General features: G+C 32.4%; 1 protein-coding gene across 1 annotated transcript; it reads left to right on the top strand.

The window, feature by feature from the left end:
- The first annotated feature begins 2,772 nt into the window (after positions 1 to 2,772).
- Positions 2,773 to 21,578, top strand: LOC122506427 (zinc finger MIZ domain-containing protein 1-like). Its single transcript, XM_043618592.1, has 9 exons — positions 2,773 to 3,178; positions 14,201 to 14,462; positions 14,680 to 15,078; positions 15,160 to 16,209; positions 16,319 to 16,504; positions 17,155 to 17,297; positions 17,441 to 17,933; positions 18,113 to 18,346; positions 18,516 to 21,578. Exons 2-9 carry the CDS (start codon positions 14,373 to 14,375, stop codon positions 18,651 to 18,653), a joined length of 2,733 nt encoding a protein of 910 aa, XP_043474527.1. The 5' UTR covers positions 2,773 to 3,178; positions 14,201 to 14,372; the 3' UTR covers positions 18,654 to 21,578.
- The last annotated feature ends 701 nt before the right edge of the window (positions 21,579 to 22,279 follow it).

Genomic DNA, 22,279 nt, shown 5'->3' with positions numbered 1-22,279 from the left:
GTCTAAAATTATACGCGACAATATATTTCGAATTCGAAATATATTTATATAACTGTATTATAAATACGAACGATTTTCAAAAATTTATGAATTTATCTATTTTGTACAAAAGAATGTCTGATGCAGAATATATGCAGAATGCATAATTTCTAATTTTAATGACTTATAAATGGTGACGAATGCAAAATACAAAAAAAACCACAGAGTTATATTATATATATAAAATACAAAGTTCGAAGAATCAGAACCGAAATCCTCGACATTTCGAGGCTATACCTTTGAAGGACCTCCTGTACGACCGTGATTGTCTGAAAAAACACATACAAGTGTGTTTCTTGTTGAATATCCGTGAAACATTTAACGACAACTGTATATAGTCTCTCCTCCTCGTCTTCTATACTAACCAAGAGAGATTATACGCGAATATATTATATATTAAATGAGTATATGTGTTTGAGATAGAATACGTATACATATAGGTAGCTTAGGTACAGTCGCACTGGAAATAACTGGTATGCGACAATTTACGTATATCGCATGAACATCAGTGCGCAGCACGTTGGCTTTATATATATGTATACGCGCACGTATAGCATATATAAGCATTCTCAAGCAACTGCATATATATACATATACACACACGAATGTTCTGGAGCATTGAGTTGAGTATTTATCTTGAAATTTTCAAGAAACTATATTTGCATTGCTTTAGTCGCAATAATGGAAAATTCCAGTTAATTACCAGACAATAATTCTTTGGAAAAATTAAATCCTTTTTGCAATATTTGATAGTGTGTACTGTCAAAAATTTCACTAACTGCGTTATCAATTTTTGACTCCATCCGTGTTGTCTTTTTTTCAGACAGCACTCGAACTTCGGAACGAATGGGAATTTAAAATTCTGGAAATATTGATTCTTCTTCAGTGCAGAAATCCCATTTTGCTCTAAAGAAGAATTAATGTTAAGAAATAACGTCTCGAAGGTTTACAGTTATCTTTTGGATCAAGGTCCCCTACTGGAAATCGACTCTTTTTGACACATTTAGAGCTTCGGATACATGTAATACGATTTCATTTGCTTATCTCCGAATTAACTTTCGGAAATGCATTGTCTGCGAGGAGAATGTGTGCCACATTCCTGTCATTACACACGTTGAAAGGAAAGTTGCTGCTCGAGTGTGAGATTTTTCAGATCGAGTCCTAAATCGGTATTGGAGAACGTAGTGTAGAAAGGGTGGCAAGGAGTGAGCCACCTACGTCAGTGGTGAACATGGGCAAGATTACGAAAGGAGCCGCCGCCCCCTTCGACGTTCTCGACCTCAACTGGACAGTATATGGGTTTTTGTAAACCGATCATCGGAATTTGAAAATCCATCCGAAGATTTCTCACACTCGAGTTTCGAATTGAAAGCGAGCATTGGCAAGGATGTTGCAGGGGCATCAGCATCGGCAGCAACGGCGTGGCAGTGGCAGGCACACGCCAAGAGTAGAAAACGGAGGGCAAGAAGCGTGCGGGTTTCTCGCAGATCGAGCGGCATGTTTAACGGCAGTACAAGGGACCTTTCCTTTCCCTCTGACGCCTGGCTCCACCCACACGCTGCCGCCGCCGCTGCAGCAGCCGTTGAGGCGCACAATCTGGCAACACTGGCAACAGTGGCTCGCTATAACCGATATTGTGGCCGTGGTGGATTGAATGGAGGGGAACTAGCTCAGGTCAACTCTCCCCACCCCCAAACGCTCGGCAACCCCTCGGATCTCATCCGTGCCGCGTGCGACCCCTCATGCCCCTCCAACGTGACTCGCCAGTGCCCTTCCTGCACGATCCCTGCCCTCTACCCCTCTTAGCCAGTCACCCCGTCACACAGCCTCCCCCGCCACCCGTCTCTCTCGTCGTCGACAGCTAGGCTCCTACACTCCCCCCCACTCGAAGGAATATAGTCACGGTGTTTGTGTGCCTGTGCTTTCGTCGCATATCTCCGTCCCACTCTTGTGTATGTCGCGCAACCTCCCACCCTTTCGTCACGACTCGGATGACTACTATACTACCACCACCACCACTACCACCGCACTATGCCTCAACAATGCTAATGATACTACTACGACCAAAGCCTTACGCTACCACCACCACTACATCTCTTTACTAACATTACTTGAACTGTGCCAATGATATCACTACCACTACCAATTCCCCACCCATACATACCAATGTCACTACTAACAAACTTTACATCTACATATAACAGCAATACAATAGCTAGCCTATCTTGTAGCATACTACCATTACTACAAGATAGGCTACCTTCTACCAGACCAGATTTTTATTCTTCATTACACCGAAGATTCATTACTCTATGAAGATATTGGATCGTATACAGTAGTACTTTCTTTGTCGAATAGTACTTATTACTTTCGACCCGGAGGGTTGACTCTGTCCAACCTGAGAGAGTGGCAGTCTCTCCACGATTAAAACCTATCGGGTACCCAAATTAGGACTATTATCTAGTAGCTAGCTATCTAGTAGTTTCTCATAGTTTCTCATACTGCACCCGTGATAAACGGACTGAACAACTAGCAGCGCAAGCACCGGATATAAATAAAGTTTTAGAGAAGAGGAGCGCAAGAGAAAGGGAGACAAATAACACTATAGCAAACTACAGACAGAGTTAAGATAAAGAGTAAGAGAGAGAGAGAGAGAGAGAGAGAGAGGGCAGAGAGAAAGAGAGAGGTGGAACGCGGTTTGACGTTTCTTCCGGCGAGTCCAATGAGGCGCCGCGCGTTCGACCCCGAGCGTTAGGCCGTCGATTGCTCTTCGGATTCTACACTGAGTTCGAGAGCACATTACTACGTTGACACAGCAAGCGCCGACGCTCACAATCAGCTCGCTCGTTCGCCTCACTCTCCGAGAGACTCGGTTACAGTACACTACCAGTGAGCACTGACAGTCGGTCACCGACAACGACGCGGTGATGTTTACGGTTTGAAAAGTGTTCCGCTCAGTTGAATTTAGAGTGTCTTTCTTAATTATTTATTGTGTGTACAAGTGACAATTTCACGTGATTTTATTTAAAAAAATAAATTTTGTGCTGTGGCAATTTAGTGCTTTTTCTAAGTGACACTTTTGGGATTATAAAACAACAAACAAACTTATAAAGAATAAAGCAAGTCCTTGATCTCTAGGGTAAGTTTTTTTTTACCACATATATAAATAACAATAACACAATTTCCGCGCTCCATCAAAAACACGTGTGAGAGGAGACACGGCGCGTATTTGAATTTCCCGCGAAAGCAACAAATTCCAGCAAAATCTTTTCAAACTGATTGTGAATAATTAAATCATCTTTAGGAAATATTAAATCTTCTAAATCTTTGGTTCTTTGAATTTCTAGGAATGAGTCACTTGTTTTGTTTCAAGTCATCTTAAATTTTGAACGATAAAACTAAATGTTTAGTCTACAAGATTTTATTTCCCAAAGAGGTAGAGAACCTAAGTAGTATTCTGTCATCGAGTCTCGAGGGATAATGTGAATGTGTATACATTTTTATTGCTTTAAACTCTTATATCCCGCGCTTTCACAATGGTTAACTGTTCCAAAAGATTTGTCGCTTTCATCTCATGCTCTACTCAAGTGAATCAAGTGTGTTGGAAAAGCAATGCAGAACGTCACGTACACCATGTTATTATTGTAGCAGAAAAACAGAACCTGATGCTTACCAAAACTTTGACACAATTTCTAAGAATTAAAAAACTTTTTCCCTTCTTTTATGATTCTGCAATTTGGCAATTTTCGACCCTAGCACTGAGGATAAAATTTCGAATTAAAAACTAACCAAATGTTTTCAAACAACTTGTTACTAAATCTGTTTTTCTTCTGTTAAATCCGTTCCTTAAGTTACGTAATTAATTAATTATTTTGAACGTAAGTGGTAAAGATATAAAAATAAAAGACTATTTCGAATTTAAATATTTTGAATGTTTCTTTGTCCCACTCTACTAAATATTTCTCAGGGAAGATAGCGAGACTACTTAAAGAAGTTCATTGACGTGAGACGCTAAACAGAAAGTCATTTTTTGATAAAATTATTGAAATTATTAAAATTTTGCGATTTTAATTTTAATATTTCAATAAGCAACTGAAATTATTAACGTTCATCTTATCTTATTTAAACAATAATTGGATTTATCCAGTTTTATTTAAAGTTGATTTCTTATCATAACCCTGCTACATTGTTGTTATATTTATATAAATTTCAATTTATGCGTTCAAATTTTGTATATTCTTCCTCTTCTTCATTTAGCTTGTTTACCTTCATTTACAATATTTTTCTTAATTCATTTCAATTTTTATTTATTTTTAAATTTACAATTTTTAAAATTACATTTTTAAAATTACATTTTTAAATTTATAATTTTTAAATTTACATTTTTAAATTTACAACTTTTAAATTTACAATTTTTGAATTTAAAATTGATTTTAAATTATTTTTAAATCATTTAAAAATCATAACTCTGCAATTACTTTAATAGAATCGACAATCCTAATTGACTATAATTAAAAAAAAGAAGCAATTTTTGTAAATGACGTGCAAAAAAAAGATCGGAACGTGCGAGTGACGTTGTCAACAGAAACTTTCAACGCTTCTGTCAAACTGCCATCATGTACACGTCCAATTTTTTTTTCTTACTCTCCGCACACGACCTTCACTGGCAATTCCTTTTTCTTCAACGAATGAATTAATAAATTATAAAACTTTTGTCGTGCAGGTGTAAGAAAACATGTAATGCTTTAAATAAGAAAAAAAAATATACACAATTTTTTTTTTGTAAATTACCGCGCAATTTCTTGTTAAATGATAAGGAATAAGCATCACTCTCTTATCATTTAAAGAAAATTTTTTTTTCAAATTGGATTAAGATTCAAGTTTGCTTTCGAATTTTCATCACGTCAAATATACAACAAAAAAAGTATACACATATATATATATATATATAATTCTCGACAGGCATCGCAATGGACAGTCAGTGACGTAACTAAAGGTGGGGGAGGGGGTGTATGTGTATGTGTGTGCTCGATAGGAAACAGACACTGGCTCGTGCCACTCAATTTACAAAAAGTGAGGAGAGGGGGGATATTTCAATTCAAGTTGAAAAATATTAAAGATGATATTTCCTCTATTTAATATTAATTTTTATAAACATTTATCGATGTTTAATTTCTTTTTTTTATACTTTGTTTTCTTTTTATTTGACTTTCTTGTTTGACATTCAATCGATGAAAAAAATCAAATAATTGAACACGCGTAGCACCTGTTGCTTTGAAAAAAATAGTAATAAATATAAAATTCTTTCGGGTGAAATAATTTTAGAGATGGAAATTGATTTAATTATTTTAGAAGAAGCTTGTTGATATTATAGCTGGAGAGGCACTACGACTTTAAGGAGATTAACACGTACCTTGAAAGAAATTATACAAGATGATTAATTTAATTACGAAGTCCAACATTTTTTTTCTTTCTCAAAACATACGTTTTTGCTAAAAAACGACCTTTTTTATTTATTTTACTTTTCTGATATTGCAAAAATATCGAAAATTCCTTCTTTGGAGAAAATTGAACAAAAATTGAAGATAAATTGAAAAAACATTGTCATAATACATCCACTCAGATGAAATCATATTGTTATGAAGTTTTGAGAGTTTAGAGGCAGTATTTTCTGTAGTGTATATTCAGAGTAGAAACTTCTAATCCGAAGACAGACCGCCAGTGGGATACAATATCAGAAATAGGCATGTTAAAATAAGCGTACTCTCAATACGCGTTTCGTGATCTCTGTTTAGGATTGGTGTATCAGGAGGTGAGAGGAGAGAGAGGGGAGCAGTGGTGATGCACGTGTGAGGGGAATGAGGGGTCACGAAGCGAGAAACTATTAGGAATTGGTGGGGATAACCAAGAGGCAGACCGGTGCCGCACTCTCGAGTTTATCCTCCCTCAATTGAGACTGATCCCAGCCGACGACGATACTTAAAGAGAAATGCTTATTTAGTCATCAAACAGATATTTAATCACTAAACAATAAAAAAATTCTTTTTTTCAAAAATACATACATTTTCACAAATATTTAATTATCTAATCATCAAAGAAACAAAACCTCTTGTTTTTTTCTAAAAACTCCTTTCTTCACTTTCAAAACCTCTTTCAAAAAGGAAGGTACCAGTTTTGGTACTAAATCCTAAATTGATTCTATTTTCCTACCGAAACCAGAAATTTAGAACTGATTTTTAATAAACACGGTTTATTTTTTGCCTAAAGAACTTAGAAATGAAAAAGATTATCAAGGTCATAACTTCTGAAATGCTTTAACCAGCAAAGAATTATGACATACAGAATTATAAATTTAACTTGGCACGTTAGCGCACTAATATTGCGTAGGACTTGACAATTCATTTCTACTCCTTGCTTTGCAAAATTTCGCTGGTCAATGCCATCTACAGACTGATCCACTTTCGATTTTGCAAAATTTTTTTTCGATTTCAATGTTAAAAAATCATTGTCAGAATATTTGGTTTTCTTTTCTAAAATAGCAATCCTTAACTTTTTATTTGGGTTTCTTTTAGTTATATGAACTTTCAATTCTGAAAAATTTTCCACTGAAAGAAGAGGACCCCTACAATCATTTTTAAATGCCTAAAATTAAAAAAAACTTTTAGTAGAAAGTATTGAAAACTTACGTCCTTTATGTTTCTAGAAGTTATTGAACAACGAGAGCATTCTTTCTAAATCTACTTTCACATACTTTTACCACTTGAAATTAAATAACTTTAGTTTAAGTTGATTTCTACTCAAAATGCATATAGACGAAGTGCTTTTTTTCCTAAGAGATTAATTTTTAAAAAAAATCTATTAAAATTTTACTGGAGAAAATAATTTTTAATAAATTGAAATAAATTTATAATCTTGAATTTATATCGCACTTGTCAGTGTGAATCATGCAAAATTCTTAATACAATAAACGGAATTCGATTGAATAGATATGTAGGTCAATGACATAGGTTTGTCTTTTTTTTCTATTGAATCTTTGATCTAATCAATATTACATTTTCTTGAAAAAGAAACTAATATTTTTATTGAACAGCTTTAGTAATAATGTCAGTAAACTATATATATTTTTACATATCTGCAAATAGTGCAGATTTTTTCTAGTCACTTTGTCTTTATTTTCAATTCACCAAATTGCAAATGCACTTTTTAGTCACTTTTATTTCCAAAAGTTATATTTTTTTAAATACTAAGAATTTCAAATCTTTAAGTTACAGAAAGACGTTCTTTGTTAATAATTTTTCTCTTGTTAATAAAAAAAATGGGTAGTAAAGAATTGATATTAATAAATTGATTAAGAATGGAATATTAATAGATATTAAATATTAATAGATATAAAATATTAATAAATATGAAATATTAATAAATATGAAAAATTAATAGATATTAATAGACATTAAACAAAGTGTTTTTCAAAACCCACAGTAAATCAGATTAAATTTGAAATTGGATAGCAAAGTGACTATAAAAGGCTCAGATGATGGTAAAAGTTAGTTGGATGAAACAGATTTTGCAGAGTAGGATAAACCCAGGAGGTCTTGATTGCATAAACATTCTACACGCGATGAATTCCATTTGAAGTTATGAAACATTTGTTTTGCCGCGAATCATGTTGGTGACGTGTACAACAGGATGACAATAAGCGTCCTTCGTAAATTATTCTCTTATGTGTTTTAATGCAAGGTCAGGAAGTAATTAAATTTTCATAATAGCTGGTCGCATTTTATATATATATCTATACATACACCTCAAAGATGGCCGATAAGAAAATATCAGGAAGTGCTGCCAAACACTCGAAATCAATTCTTTCACGTTCGACTTTCAAAGATTTCTAAAATATTACTCTCTCCTTATACCGTTAATAATTCTCAGAGTTATTGTTTTTACGATCCTTTCCTCTCTTATCTAACTTCTAATTTCACAGAGCTACAACTAGATTTCAAATTATTACGACTGATTTTCCCACAAATATAAACAATAAACTTAAATCCCCCTCTACTTTAAATTTTTTTTAATAAACTGTACTTTAAAGTACTTTTTGTAAACATTACTTTAAATATTCATAGTAAATAGTACTTGAAAGTAGTTTAGAAAATAATACTTTAAAGTACTATTTAAAAATAGAAACAGATTAAAAAAATTAACGTAAATTAGTCAAAAAAAAAAATGATCCTATGATTTGATCCACTTTAGGATAAAGTAGCAGTGTTTTTTTTTTGAAGATTCTAAACGAGGGGTAGGGAACTTCATTATCCGTTACTGAACGCTTGAATGTTTTTGTAAAGGATGGTTAACTTGAGAATACATCATCTAACAAATGAGCACTCAAAGTTAGTCTCTCTCGAGAATGCTACTTTGTTCTTCTGTCGCGTAAATCGACTGACACCTGTCAGATGTCATTTACACGCAGAGTCGCGTGCTCTTTAACACGTGCACTGTTGCTCTTTCTCCAAGGGATGCAAATCAAAATTCTTCACATAAAATTACCATTTCAAGAATTTTCCAAACTGTGCACCTCTTTTCCCAATAATTTAAAATTCAATAATCTCAAATTTACAATTTCCCATTAATCACTTCATGCAAGATTTACGTTTATAAAAAATCCTCTTAAAGTCCTATTATTGAAATGAAAACACAGTTAACTTGAAACTATCAAATTCCTACGAATTTATACCAAAAAGGATAAAATCAAAAATTGATCCTTTTTAGCATCAATTTGATACTTTCAAGAAATGAAATAAAAATGAAATAAAAAATTTAATAATGACAAAGAGCAATATAAATACAATTTCATAAGCAAATACTACAATTTAATAACTAAATAATCAAAACAATAAATTTAAACATTAAGAAAATTTACGATTACTGAAAAAAATAACTTTCTCTCAATCAGGATGGAAATATTATAAATTAATACTTTCCACATGACTGACTTGGATTAGTTAAATAAAAAAATCATAAATATTCCATGAAACGGTGATTAAAAATTGGAAAAATGCAACTTTGTTGATATTCTTATATATATTGTACTCCATTCTGTATTTTTATTGCATTATATAAATGTGCCACCACACAAAAAAGAGAGCGTTTGAAAAATATGCGTAGTTACAAATAAAATATAATAGTATAGCTCGTGTACAGTTTATTTCTCATTCGACATTTATATTTTAGTAGTTAAGGGGCGTCGAATCTCAGTGTTTCAGTAGTTACAGACCGCTCGTGTCAGACTAAAAGAGTACAACGTGAAAGAAATATTCCAGGGAGTAATAGTGCAGAAAATAGAATTTATTTCTTACCCTCATTCTGCTTCAAAATCATCAAATACTATCGTTTCTATTTCAAAAAATAATTTAAAAATTGCCGATGAAAATTAATAATAATTAATAATAAAAATAAAATTTAATCTAATTTTAATTATCACAAATCTTTACTTGATTGAAATAAATTAGATAAAAATTTCCAAATTCGAATCAAAAACTATTTAAAATAATTAATATTTGAAAATTACAATTCAAATTGATCAAAACAATAAATAATAATAGTAATACATTTTTAAAAAGTCAAGTAATCAAATATTTGAAAATATTTTTAAACGTAGAAAAAAAATTTCGACCAAATTTATTTTATTTATCATTATCAAGGAAAAAATTTTCCCAAAATTCCAATTTCGGTAAAAAGTGACTGCGAATCGCTGGTTTGGAAATAGATATGCTGACTTAAATTTAGTCTTTGGCTATTGACGGACCTTGGCCGCAGACCAATTACAGCACTGATTTCGAGCGCGTATATTTAAATTTGTTTCAGTAGATTATTATACATAGTATAAACGAGAATAAAATTATTACGTATTTTGGGTCTATTTAAAACGAAAATTATTAAAATTTGACATCAAATATATAAATAATCAGCGTTGATCTTAAGAAATACTTAAATAAATTTTAAAACTTCTTATTTAAAAAAATTTTTGTTTCAAATCAAATATAATTAATAGATAAAGAACGGAAGTTGAACTTTTAAATATATCGACGTTTAAAATACTTTTTCCGATCCGCGCCCCCATCCTTTTTTTAAAAATTTTCGGTGGGTTAGACAGATGTTACTTCCGTTTAAAGAGACAACCTCCTGCATCACATATGTTTAGAATCCTAAATAGTAAACTCCATCATTTCAAAAATAAGAAAAAAAATTGTGAATTTTGAATTCTTTTTATTTTTTCGAAAAGATATTTATATAGTTAGGAAAAGTTCCCCATAAATAGGAAGTGAACTAAAAAGATTCTCTGATATTTTTAACTACCACATGTACATACTTCCACTGTACGGAATAATTTATCTTATTTTGGTATAAATATTTTTATTCTCTATTTTATTTTAGTTCTCAACTTTAGTTTTCTATCAACTTGAACTTAACATTATGTGACTACATTTTCAATGTAAACATTTCGATCATTTTTCTCTTAATATTATTAATAAATTCAGCTGATATTTTGTAAGAAAGGTTAAAATATAATCAAAAAGGGCATAAAGGTGTAAAAGTTTTAATACTTTCAAAATTATTAAATATAAAACACTTTTAAATTGGTAAAAACAGTTAGGCTGACCGATAAATTAAAAGTGTTAAACAATAATAAATTTTGAAAATATTAAAATTTTTGCACCTCACTGCCCTTCTTGATCATATTTTAACCTTGGTTACAAAAAATTTTCTTTATTTCTTTTAATAGAAGAAAAATAATCGTAAAATTAAAATTGAAAATCTGTCACACACGCTGTTTATAAAGAAGAAGAATTCATTTTAAATATAATCTGTAAAAAATTAAAAATAACTGCGTGGATGTTTATTAGTCACTTAGGAAGATATCATCTTTAACAGTGTATAATGTAGATAGTAATTTATAAGCATGAAAAGCATGTGCGTGTTAACCTGACTATTTTGTACACTTCGCGGTCGGTTACACTGTCTCTGTTTAAAATTCAAATAAGCCTCAATTTTAAAGGGACACAAACGATGCGGCATTAGCACACCATTAAATGTTAGTGTATACTTTATTTTCATTTAATTGTCAAACGCATGTATTTTAATGGGGACCGTTTAGAATTACAACATAAATGATCATTGAAAATAATTATTAAAACTTTTCTTTAATTTGCTCAAAAAATAAAATTTCCAGAAAAAAAGATTCTAAACAAACATTCAAATATAAATTATTTTATATCAACTAATTTTATTAATATTAACTTAACATATGACTTAGATTTCCAATGTTAATTTTTCGATTATTTTTCTAAAATATAAAATAAATTTTAAGCTAATATCTGAATATATTTTAAACTTCCTTACGAAATATAAGATTAATTTATTTATTAAGAGAAAAATGGTCGAAAAGTTAGGATTGGAGGTCTAACAGTCGCACATGCTATTAAAAATATAAAATCGTAACGATTTGATACCAACAATTGATCAGAATTTGTAGCTTCAATTTTGATACTTTTAAGAAACATCTCATCTTAAAATATTGATTTGATAGTAAACATATTCTAAGCCCTCTTCTTTCTAACGAAAATATTTTTAAAAAAGAAATAGAAAATATTTTTCGAAAATATTAAAAAGACAAAAAGAAAATCTAGACTTCTTAAGAATAAAAAAAAATATTTTCATTAATACTCTTCAGGAAGTGACACAATATTTTGATTAGTTATCGAAACGTGTGACCAAATCAACAAACTATCGAAGTAATAAAAACAGTAAGAGCAAAAAAAAAGTTTTGATTAAAGAACATAAACAAAGAAACTCGATAAAAACCGATTTGATTCTTCGATAAGGAATGACGATTATCAATAAATAAGCGATAAAAATATTTCAGGAAAGTGTCTTTTCGATTTAAAAAATGAAAAAAAATCTTTTCAAAGACACTTTGCTGTAAAATAAAATAAGGAGTAATAATAAAAAGGTAATGGAGATAAATGATCCATAAATTCATACTAAATGATTTTTGCAATTAAAACAAAAACAAAAATTTAATTTTAAATTTAACTAAAATTATTTGAATCTAATTGCGAAAATTTGTTGGTAAACAGTTGGAATTTCAAAAAGGGCGCAGGGGGCAAGAAGCGTGAATTTTTTTCCATACAACAATGAAACTTGCATCCATTTGAAATCACTATATTAGAAATACAAGTCGGCATCGTAGTGATCGCTATTGTCAGGATAAGTCGTCAATAATTTACAGCTTCTCTTGCGCGACGGCGCAAGTTACAAGGCCTTTGTTGCGTGCCGAGTGGGCTCTAGTTGACGAAATATTGACATCCAAGAATAGAAACCCGTAGTGTGTGGAGTCTGACCCAATGGAAGGAGAAACCAAACGAAAAAAAAGAGAGAGAGAGGGGATGCTATTCGAAGGGAGAAAAAAGAGAAATGAAAGGTTAGGATAGGTGGATTGCATTCAGCATGAATGAAGTAAGGGGGTAAGAACGCGAGTGACGTCAACCCCTGAAAACGCTGTACCATGATATTGAATTATTTTCGAGGGTCTTTTGTTCACAATTTATTTTTATACACACACACACACTTTTTTAGCTTCCTTGTACGTTAGAAAGCAGAAAAAAACTTCGTAAACTCAATACAAACATCTAAGGAATAAAAAAAAATTTAAGTAAAGTTTTTTTGACACTTGAAATTATAAAAACCGAATGTTTATTTTATTTTCGCCACATGTTTTACTATCTAGGAACTGAGTCTGTTATTTTCAAGCTGAGCCTAATAATTAGTTATGAAAACTGAGCCTAATGTTACTGTCGCGTAAGGTTCGCGTAAGTAAATTTTTTCGAATAAGAAAGGCTAATTTGAATAAAGCAAACAAAATTATTTTAACTGTCCAGAAGTTGCAAAGAAAAAAAATAAAGTAAATTTGAATTAAATGTTTCGAAAATATATTTAAGAATATTTGTTGGTATACACGTTGAGTTTTTCGTTTGCTTTATTGTGTCTGATGCATTAAAGACCGTTTGCGGTGTTTCGACTCGAACGGCGCGATGTGTAGAACGCAGTAGGGATGTGTGTATTATGTGCACAGTGTGTGAATAGCGAGCACGTGCATTTCCCACAGAAAAGCAATAGGGACTTCGACGAGCATGGCCAGCTGGGAAGAAACGACGGGTCGGGGTAAAGTCTCGGGATCGAGCCAGTGGCGTAAACGTCACACTATGGGCCTTCAAACAATTCATCGACAAAACTCTCGTCCAAATATAATTCACTCTCTAAATAACTCAAACATTTACATCTCCCATTTATATCTCAAAACTATTTTAAATATCAAATAATGAAAATAATGCAAAAATACTAAATTTGGTCTAAATTTTTATGTTTTGTATAATTTTCCCATTTTATACAACTTCCTATTCATCTACTACTTTAATTAAACAATTCCCTTTACAAAATAAAAGAATACTGAAAATACTACAGTAAACATTAAAATTTGTAAGTAAAATTAGATTTTTGTTTGACTCTGGTAAAATTAAATATTTCAATGATAATGAAAAAGGAGATTTTTATCTCCAGTTGAGGAGAAATTTTGAAAGGTCCGGAAGAACACCAAACTTTCCATCACTGAGTTTGTATGCGGTAGTTCTGAGAATTTCGTTAAGCGCAGGTATAAAGGATTTCCGAAGAAATCTTCCAAGTTCTAACCAAACCCTTATAGATGAGGGAAGATTTTCTAAAAAGGCTATTTTTCACCAAGAGCATTCATAATATTTCCTTAAAAATCATTTGAGAATGAGGAATATTTATCTAAGTTTAAAACCTTTAGTTGCAATCACAGGAATATTGACTAACAATAACAAAATTAATACATGCTATTTAGGAGCACTATTGTATGTTTAAAATTTTAAAATACAAGGTTTCAGGGAAAATATACTTTCATAGATTATAAAAGATAACAGTGAGAAGTTTATCCTTTTGCGGCTCTGAAGACGTTATCTATTGTTAGGAATTTACACATTTGTTTGTTAGAAATCTAGACTCTAAAAATAAAAAAAAATTTAATTTAATTTAAAAAACTCAAAAATAGGTTTTAGATTTAATTTAACCGAAAAATGATCTTTTTCAGAATATTGGTGGTGGTTCTTGTCAACGAGTTCATTCACTATTTCGAGGGAGGACAAAGACACTTGACGGCCACAATTACTGGCTGAAAGGAAGCGCTCAAGTTATCATCCGGCTATCATATCACAACACCACCCCAAAGTGGGGGTGGTGGTTCGACGTTCAGTGCCGCGGCAATGGTGGCAGCTGCCACCGCTACGGCCACCGCCACTGCTAGCGTGGTGGCCATGCAGGACCGCCAAGATATCCCCACTCAATTCAATCAGGTAAATAACCGTCACGAGAAATTTCATACCAAAAACGATCGTTCAACTTAATGATCTATATTTTAACTTTTAATTAAAACTAAAAACTTTTACAAGTTAATTCTTTTTATCAAAACTTAAAAACCTTTTGGTTTTTGTAAAAAGTTTTGTAAAAACTTGTAAATTTTTTTAATAGTTTTAGTAAAAATAATTAACGCAACAAAATGTTTGATTACAGAAATTCTATAACGAGTCCCCGAATCTAATGCGATTGTCGCAAATGCAGAGTCAACATGGAATGCCCCATCAATCGTACGGCTCAGGTTATGGCCAAAGAGGACCAATGACGACAATGGGATCCATTGGAATGAACAATTACAACAACATGGGTTCGATGGCTCCTATGCACTCTATGAATTCTATGAATTCGCTAAATAGCATGAGTAGCATGAACTCCATGAATCCAATGTCCATGGGAGGCATGAACATGAACGGCATGAATGGAATGTCCCAAATGAACTCCATGAATTCGATGAACTCCATTAACTCAATGAACTCCATGAGTAACATGGGAAACGTTGGAATGAACAACGTCATGGGACCCAACACTATGCAAATGAATAAGATGACCATGCAGGTAAGTGTCTCTTAGATGACTTTACTTCACATTAAAATATACCTTCGTTCAGAATAATATAAAATATAATTCCCCTTTCAGCAGCAGCAACAATTACAGCAGCAGCAATTACAACAACAGCAGCAGCAACAACAACAACAACAACAACAAAGTTACCCAAGGAGGCTGACTCCTTACCCAAATCCCGCAATGCACATGGCGCAAAAAAGGCAACAGGGACCATACGCAACAGCGAATCCAGCAGCGATGCAACCCGGATTCAACAGCATGCCCGCGAGTCAAGTTCCCCAATATCCCAACCAAATAACCCACCAAACTTACCCTGCCACGAGACCTAATTTCCAACAGCAATATCAACCGGTTCCGGGAATGAATTCGCCCACGACTGGTTTTCCTTCCAACCCAATGATTAGAACAGCCGGCATTAGGCAAACTACTCCAACCTATAATCCACCAGCTCAAGGGAACCAATATTACAACGCCAATGTACCTGCAAGCATGGGACCAACAACGGTTGGTAATCAATTTGTCGGTCACCCCGGTGGACACCAAACAAATAGTGGATATGGAGCTGCTGCCTCATCATATGTCGCCACCAGTCAGTATCAACAGGAAGTCTCGCCGATGAGAACAACACCAGCAGGAAATATGAACTACCAACATAGTCCAATTCCTGGAAATCCAACACCACCCCTAACTCCTGCCGCTAGTATATCTCCCTACATTAGTCCAAACTCTGATATTAAGCCTAACTTTAACGAACTCAAGCCTTCAGTCAATATGCAAAAAGATGAGTTAAGATTAACATTCCCCGTAAGAGACGGCATTATTCTTCAACCCTTTAGATTAGAACACAATTTGGCAGTGAGCAATCACGTATTTCATCTCAAGTCAACTGTTCATGAGACACTCATGTGGCGATCGGATCTTGAATTACAACTCAAGTGTTTCCATCATGAGGATCGACAAATGAGCACCAATTGGCCTGGAAGTGTGCAAGTTTCTGTCAATGCAACCCCACTTATGATTGACCGAGGAGAAAACAAATTGTCCCATAAGCCACTTTACCTCAAAGATGTTTGCCAGGGCGGTCGCAACACTGTCCAAATCACTGTATCGGCGTGCTGCTGTGTAAGTATCTATTCTTAATTCCTGTCCCATTTCTCGAATCCTAGGTGCTATTAATCCTAATCCTACGTTTCAATAAAACATATTTTTAAACGTTAAATTTTAATTTCAGTCGCATCTATTTGTTCTTCAATTGGTACATCGACCTAGTGTGCGAAGTGTACTGCAAGGATTACTACGCAAAAGACTGCTAACGGCCGAGCATTGTATAACCAAAATTAAAAGGAACTTCAACAGCACGATAACAAACAATGGAATTAAATCGGAATCAGACGTTGTCGAACAGACAGCATTAAAGGTAAAAATCACCAATTGGCCTACATTCATTAATTCCTAACGATTGTCAATCCTCTTATCTTTCCTGGGACACAATGTCCCACCTACAAAAAGCTCAATATCTACAGACAAAATTAATAATTTACTTTCAAATTTGGTGCGTTTTTTTCAGCAAAGAGAAGACTTTAAATATATGTAACTGAAAGTGACCTAACGCGACAGCAACATTAGGCTCAGTCTTCGTGCAATGCGCATGGAAAACTGAGCCTAATGTTTTTGTCCCGTCAGGTCCCTACCTTCTCTTTGCTGAAGAAAACGCACCAAATTTGAAAGAAAAATATTAACTTTGTTTATAGATATTGAGCTTTTTGGAGATAGGACATTGTGTCCCAGGGGCGTTAAAGGGATTGATGATCGTCAGGAATTAATTAATAAGTTTGAGTTAAAACCGTAAAACGTAAATTACGAGATAGAAAGTACAAATCGTCTGTTCCTTTTTATATTTAGTATTTTTCTTAAAGATAAACTTTTGTGTCGGCAAATGAAGTTTCTGCTTTACCAATAAATGCGCATATTCGAAACATTAGCTTATCAGATACAAATCAGTAAAAATAAGATAATTTAGTAGTATTTGTACACAAAAAATATAAAAATATTTCGAATTGATTTCAGGTGTCGCTGAAGTGTCCGATTACTTTCAAGCGAATTACGTTGCCAGCCAGAGGTCACGAATGCAAACATGTTCAGTGCTTCGACCTCGAGTCCTATCTTCAATTAAATTGCGAAAGGGGTTCATGGAGATGTTCCGTTTGCATGTAAGTTCAAAAATTACTTTTGGTATATAAAAACATATACAACATATAAAGAAAACATAAAAAATAAAATATTATTTAACCCACGATTATATAGAAGAAATATATTGAAATTGAGTACATAATGAGAATTTGTTGTTTAATAGGAAACCAGCTCAACTCGAAGGCTTAGAAGTAGATCAATACATGTGGGGAATTTTAAATACGACGTCAAGTACACCTGAGATCGAAGAAGTGACAATAGACTCGGCAGCTAATTGGAAGCCAGCTAAAGTTTTGAATAGTATAAAATCAGAGGAGGAAAATGACTGCAAGAGAATGATAAAAGCAATGTCGCCGGGAAGTATGAATATGCCAACGATGAATAGTTGGGACATGAATCAGGCAATGAGTCCTTACATACCTCCCGATATGAATAGTATCGTCAGTGGTTCTATGATAAACAATACGCCATCTAATTACGGGAATAGTAATATTAATCATCGAAACTCCTCTGGTGGCTCATACGACATTAATTCTGGGTCAAATACATCGGGAAATTCTGATTATACAAATGGCACCGGCCCATTGAGTCATTTAAATGATTCCGTCAACTCTCTCGATCCTCTAAATGCCATGGAGAAATCACTTAACGATCAGGTAAGAGCATTTCATTTTCAATTTACTAATTTTTTTTTACTGAAGAAAGGAAAGTTCATCAGTCCTTTTGGAATACTGTTCCTGCGATTCGAAACGATTTGAAAATTATTTAGAGTAGAGAATAAAAATTTTACCTAACAAAATTGAAAATATTTCTAATGAAATAATTATAATTCCAGATGCCACATACACCTCATACGCCGCACACACCTCACACTCCACACACGCCAGGTGGAGGAAACAGTGGCCCTCCTAGCGTCCCGCCATCGTCGCAAGAATCCAACAGTAATCACAATACGTCTGGAAATACCAGTACGAATATTAATAATGACTCAGCGGATTTACCTTCGGATCTAAATTTCGATCCAGCTGCAGTCATCGATGGCGAAGGAACTGGACAAGAGTCTCTTAATGTAAGTTTCCAATGAACGAAATTTTATATTTGTAAATTTATCTTTTCCCTTTTCTAATTGCTGATGCTTTACGTAAAGAAACAAATCTCTTAACAAGGGACACTAGAGAATATTTAAGAACTTCGAATTCTTAAAGTCAGAATTTAACAGAAAACTAATTATTTTACAGTTACTACCAGACGATGTAGTGGACCCCATGGAATTGCTCTCCTATTTGGATCCTCCGGATCTAAATACCCCACCAAGTAGCGGAGCCAGTAGCGGAAATCCATCGTCGAGTGACGACATTTTAGCACTCTTCGAGTAAGAGAAACAAACCGCTGAGGAATCTAATCAAATTATTACTATTTCGAGAAAAGAATGTGGTTTAAAAGAAACGTCTTGATGACATCTTTTCACAAAGCAAGCCAAGAGCGAGAAACTTTTAAGAGGGTCAAATCTCTTTTATTTATTTGCTCACGTATCACCTCTAGATACAATAATATCATCAATAATTCTATAAATTAGAATCCAGACAAAAAATCTTCTTTTCAATTTGTTTTTTTTTGCCAAAGAAAATTTAGACTAAACAATCAAATTTTGATTTAAATCAACATTGCGTACTGGTAACGCATTTACAAATTGTTTGATACATTTTGCTGGAAGTTACTCTAATCAAAACTTTCGAGGATTTCTAGACTTCACCTCGTGAAATATGAAAAATCTCACCATCTATAAAAGTTTCTTGCAAGTGGAAATAAAGTGATCGTCAAGTCATTGCTGCAAAATTTTTTTTGTCAGTTATACATATAATGGAATAAAAAATGGCTAGACGATTACTGAAGGTGCTCTCACCTAAACAATGGTACAAACAACTTTAGCTCTAATTATAATAATCTTATTGACGAAACTAGGGCATATTAGAAATAGGACAATGACTTCTAAATGTAGCGTAACAACACAACGTTATTGCTGAGATATAAAGGCCTCAAAATTATTATGTTTCAATCCGAATTTGTTTAATTTTCAATAAGTTTAACTTCTTTGGTAGTTCGCCAGTGACTAAAATTATTTTTTTAAAAAAGTCTTTTGCATAATTTTCAAAATTTCCAAACTTGAGAGAATATTCTAGAGAAACAGTCACAAACGAACTGCCTTAAATTGTCCGTTTCGTCAACAACTTATTATCAGTATTGAATTCCTTGAAATATTTTCAATTCATGATTTAATATTCAGGATATGAAAAGTTATACACAAAAAAACTGGTCTTTTTAATTTCCAAGGAATCTACTTAAATTGAAGGCCTATTAAAAAAACTACGTCGTAAAAATTTACGTCTGTACAGTGGCTGTCTGTAAATATGTTTTTTTTTATTTCGACTCGCGATAAGGGTATTATTCATCTAATTGTAAAACGCAATGCATATTTATATAAAATAGTAAATATTGTTTGTTTCCCTTTTGAGAAACAGACAAAAAAAAGGAGAATTATATCTCGGGATAGTTTTATGTTCGAAGCATTATTCGAATACGCCGAAAAACGGATGATATATAATCGCGCAAAGATATTTCTCTCACGAGAAAAAAATAGAGAGAAAAAAAAATTTTACGATAAACGATATAGTTAGAATAGTATTATTCATAGAGGCACTATATTGATGGAGGAAACTCAACAAAAAAAAATAGAGGACCTACGGAAACAATGACGACAGACAAAAAAAGGTCTTGATATGTAATTGTAAAAAAATAATAATATTAATATTAGCAATAAGATATGTTCATATAGCGCAAAAATCCAGGTTTCATTTAAACTGTACAGTAAAACCTACATTTTGTATAATAAATCGTATAAGTGTAGGTTTTAACCCTGTTTACAAGGGGGCCAAAAACGTAACACAAGGAGGCATCCTTGTTTTTCGTATTTCTCGAGAATCATTTTTATTAGCAACGAAAAATGTTGCAAAAACATCGAAAATCCTTCGATTTTATTAGTGAATGTTTGGAAATAGTTTGGATTCACATTGTTAATAAATCTTTAAAAAAAACGTCATTCATTGAAGAAAGAAAAAAAAAATGTCGCGGCTGTTGATTGATTATTGCAATTGCGCCGATAAATGGTCTATTATGATGTCAATTTAACAGTTGACACGTATCTTGAAAATTAAATCAAAATAAGCAAAATAACTACTTAATGCATCTCTGAAGATAAATCTCACTTTAATCAAAGTCATTCATTTTTACGCACAGACAATGAATAACAATGTCATCATTTTTATAAATTCGCATTTATTTTCGAGAGATATTTATACATTTTAAAAATAGACAATCATTCAAACAAAAAATAACAATCTTTTATGCAACTCAGGCGTATTAAGGACCCATTATTTCCCCTAGGGCAGTAATGGGTCCTAATACGGCCGAGTTTGAGTTTATTGACTCTTTGCAGGTAAAAAAAGTACTCATTATTACCCTAGGGCAATAATGCACTATTAACCATGTTTTAAAAATCACATATTTTTTTTAATTTGAACCAAAAAATACTCGTGTTTGTGCGTGAAAATGAGGCTTCTCGAGTAAAAGAAAGTAATGTCGAATGAAATTGATATGAGAATTGAAATTTGAATGAAATGTGCCTATTTAAATAATGTACTGCCAGAGTGGCACAGGCCACAACCCCTTGCTCGAGTGGTAGTTATTATATTTATAATCGTTTGTGATTAAAGGAAGAGATATACTTCAAGTGATCCATGTAGATTATACAAATTTTATATATATATTAAAAAAAACTTGTATTTATACTTTAAAAGCGCACATGGAGAAAAATATTTTGTTTTTATAATAAAATATTTTATTTGTCCGAAACTTTTTTTGTCGTATCAACTTCAGTTTTATTCAATCAAAATTTTACCACTGCAATTGAAATTAGAAAAATATTTGAATATATTTTCGAATTTTAATTGAGTACAATTTTTTTTTTGCTAAAATTAAAAAAAGAGAAAAAGTTTTGATAGACAATTGTAAAATATTCTATTGTCGAAAACAAAAATATTTTTATCCGTGCAGACCTATGGCGTACTATGAATTAGTTGCGGTCAAGTTTCTATTCATGTAACTTCTATAACATCATTGAGATTAGATTTTAATAATACGTATATATTAAAGGCAATTATTGTATATTATTTGTACATATGAAAAATAGAATGATAATATAAGAAAAAGTGGCAAATACTATTGGCCAGTTACAACAGTACAAATGTGGTTTTTCATTTCTTTACTTCCAACACAAAAATATTTTTATTCACCTTTCATCAAATTTTCATCAAAACAAATTTAAATTATTAATTTAATTTTAACCCATTTTTTTATACAAATTTTTAGGAAATTCTTCTCTAAAATATTAGCAAATAAAATTCGTTTCGAGAGAATAATTATGTCATTGCACGAGAATCAATATAGAAGAACAACTTCTGTGTATATTTAATTGAATGCAAACGTAGGAACGTCTTTTATCGATTTTAGATTTCTCTAGCTTTAATATCTTTCTCAATTTACATTTAAATCCCTTCCTACAAATTGAATTTCTTAATTGAAGAAAAAAGGGTTTAATACCGGAATTGGGACATTTTATTCCAAGGAGAGACAATCTCGATCTGATCCTGCTTTTAACAGCATTAAGTGATTCTTTTTGTAAAAAAAAATCGAGAAACAAAAATATATTTAAATTTTTTAAAAATAATTACAGTATTTACGTTCGGGTTTAAATTGGATGCAATGTTTATAGTTTTTGCTTAAAACTATATTCTTTTTTTCTATCAGTCTATCAGACTATTAAAAATCTTTGATTGGTAAATTTTTCATAAAAACAGTTTTCACGAAAAAACCTATCTTTGGTGATAAGTTTACATCCATTGATAAATAGAAATGGATATTAACATTTTTGGTACAAATCGTCATC

The sequence above is a fragment of the Leptopilina heterotoma genome, unplaced genomic scaffold (genome assembly GCF_015476425.1).
Source record: "Leptopilina heterotoma isolate Lh14 unplaced genomic scaffold, ASM1547642v1 Lhet_42, whole genome shotgun sequence".
NCBI classification, from domain to species: Eukaryota; Metazoa; Arthropoda; class Insecta; order Hymenoptera; family Figitidae; genus Leptopilina; species Leptopilina heterotoma.
The sequence above is the reverse complement of the archived record's forward strand: the minus strand, read 5'-3'. Positions and strand labels throughout refer to the sequence as shown.

Excerpts from the sequence above, each read along its gene's own strand:
- LOC122506427 (XM_043618592.1), top strand. The coding sequence starts at position 14,373 with ATGGTGGCAGCTGCCACCGCTACGGCCACCGCCACTGCTAGCGTGGTG. Across the intron at positions 17,298-17,440 it reads TGGAGATGTTCCGTTTGCAT|GAAACCAGCTCAACTCGAAG; the intron begins GTAAGTTCAAAA and ends GTTGTTTAATAG. Across the intron at positions 18,347-18,515 it reads CTGGACAAGAGTCTCTTAAT|TTACTACCAGACGATGTAGT; the intron begins GTAAGTTTCCAA and ends ATTATTTTACAG.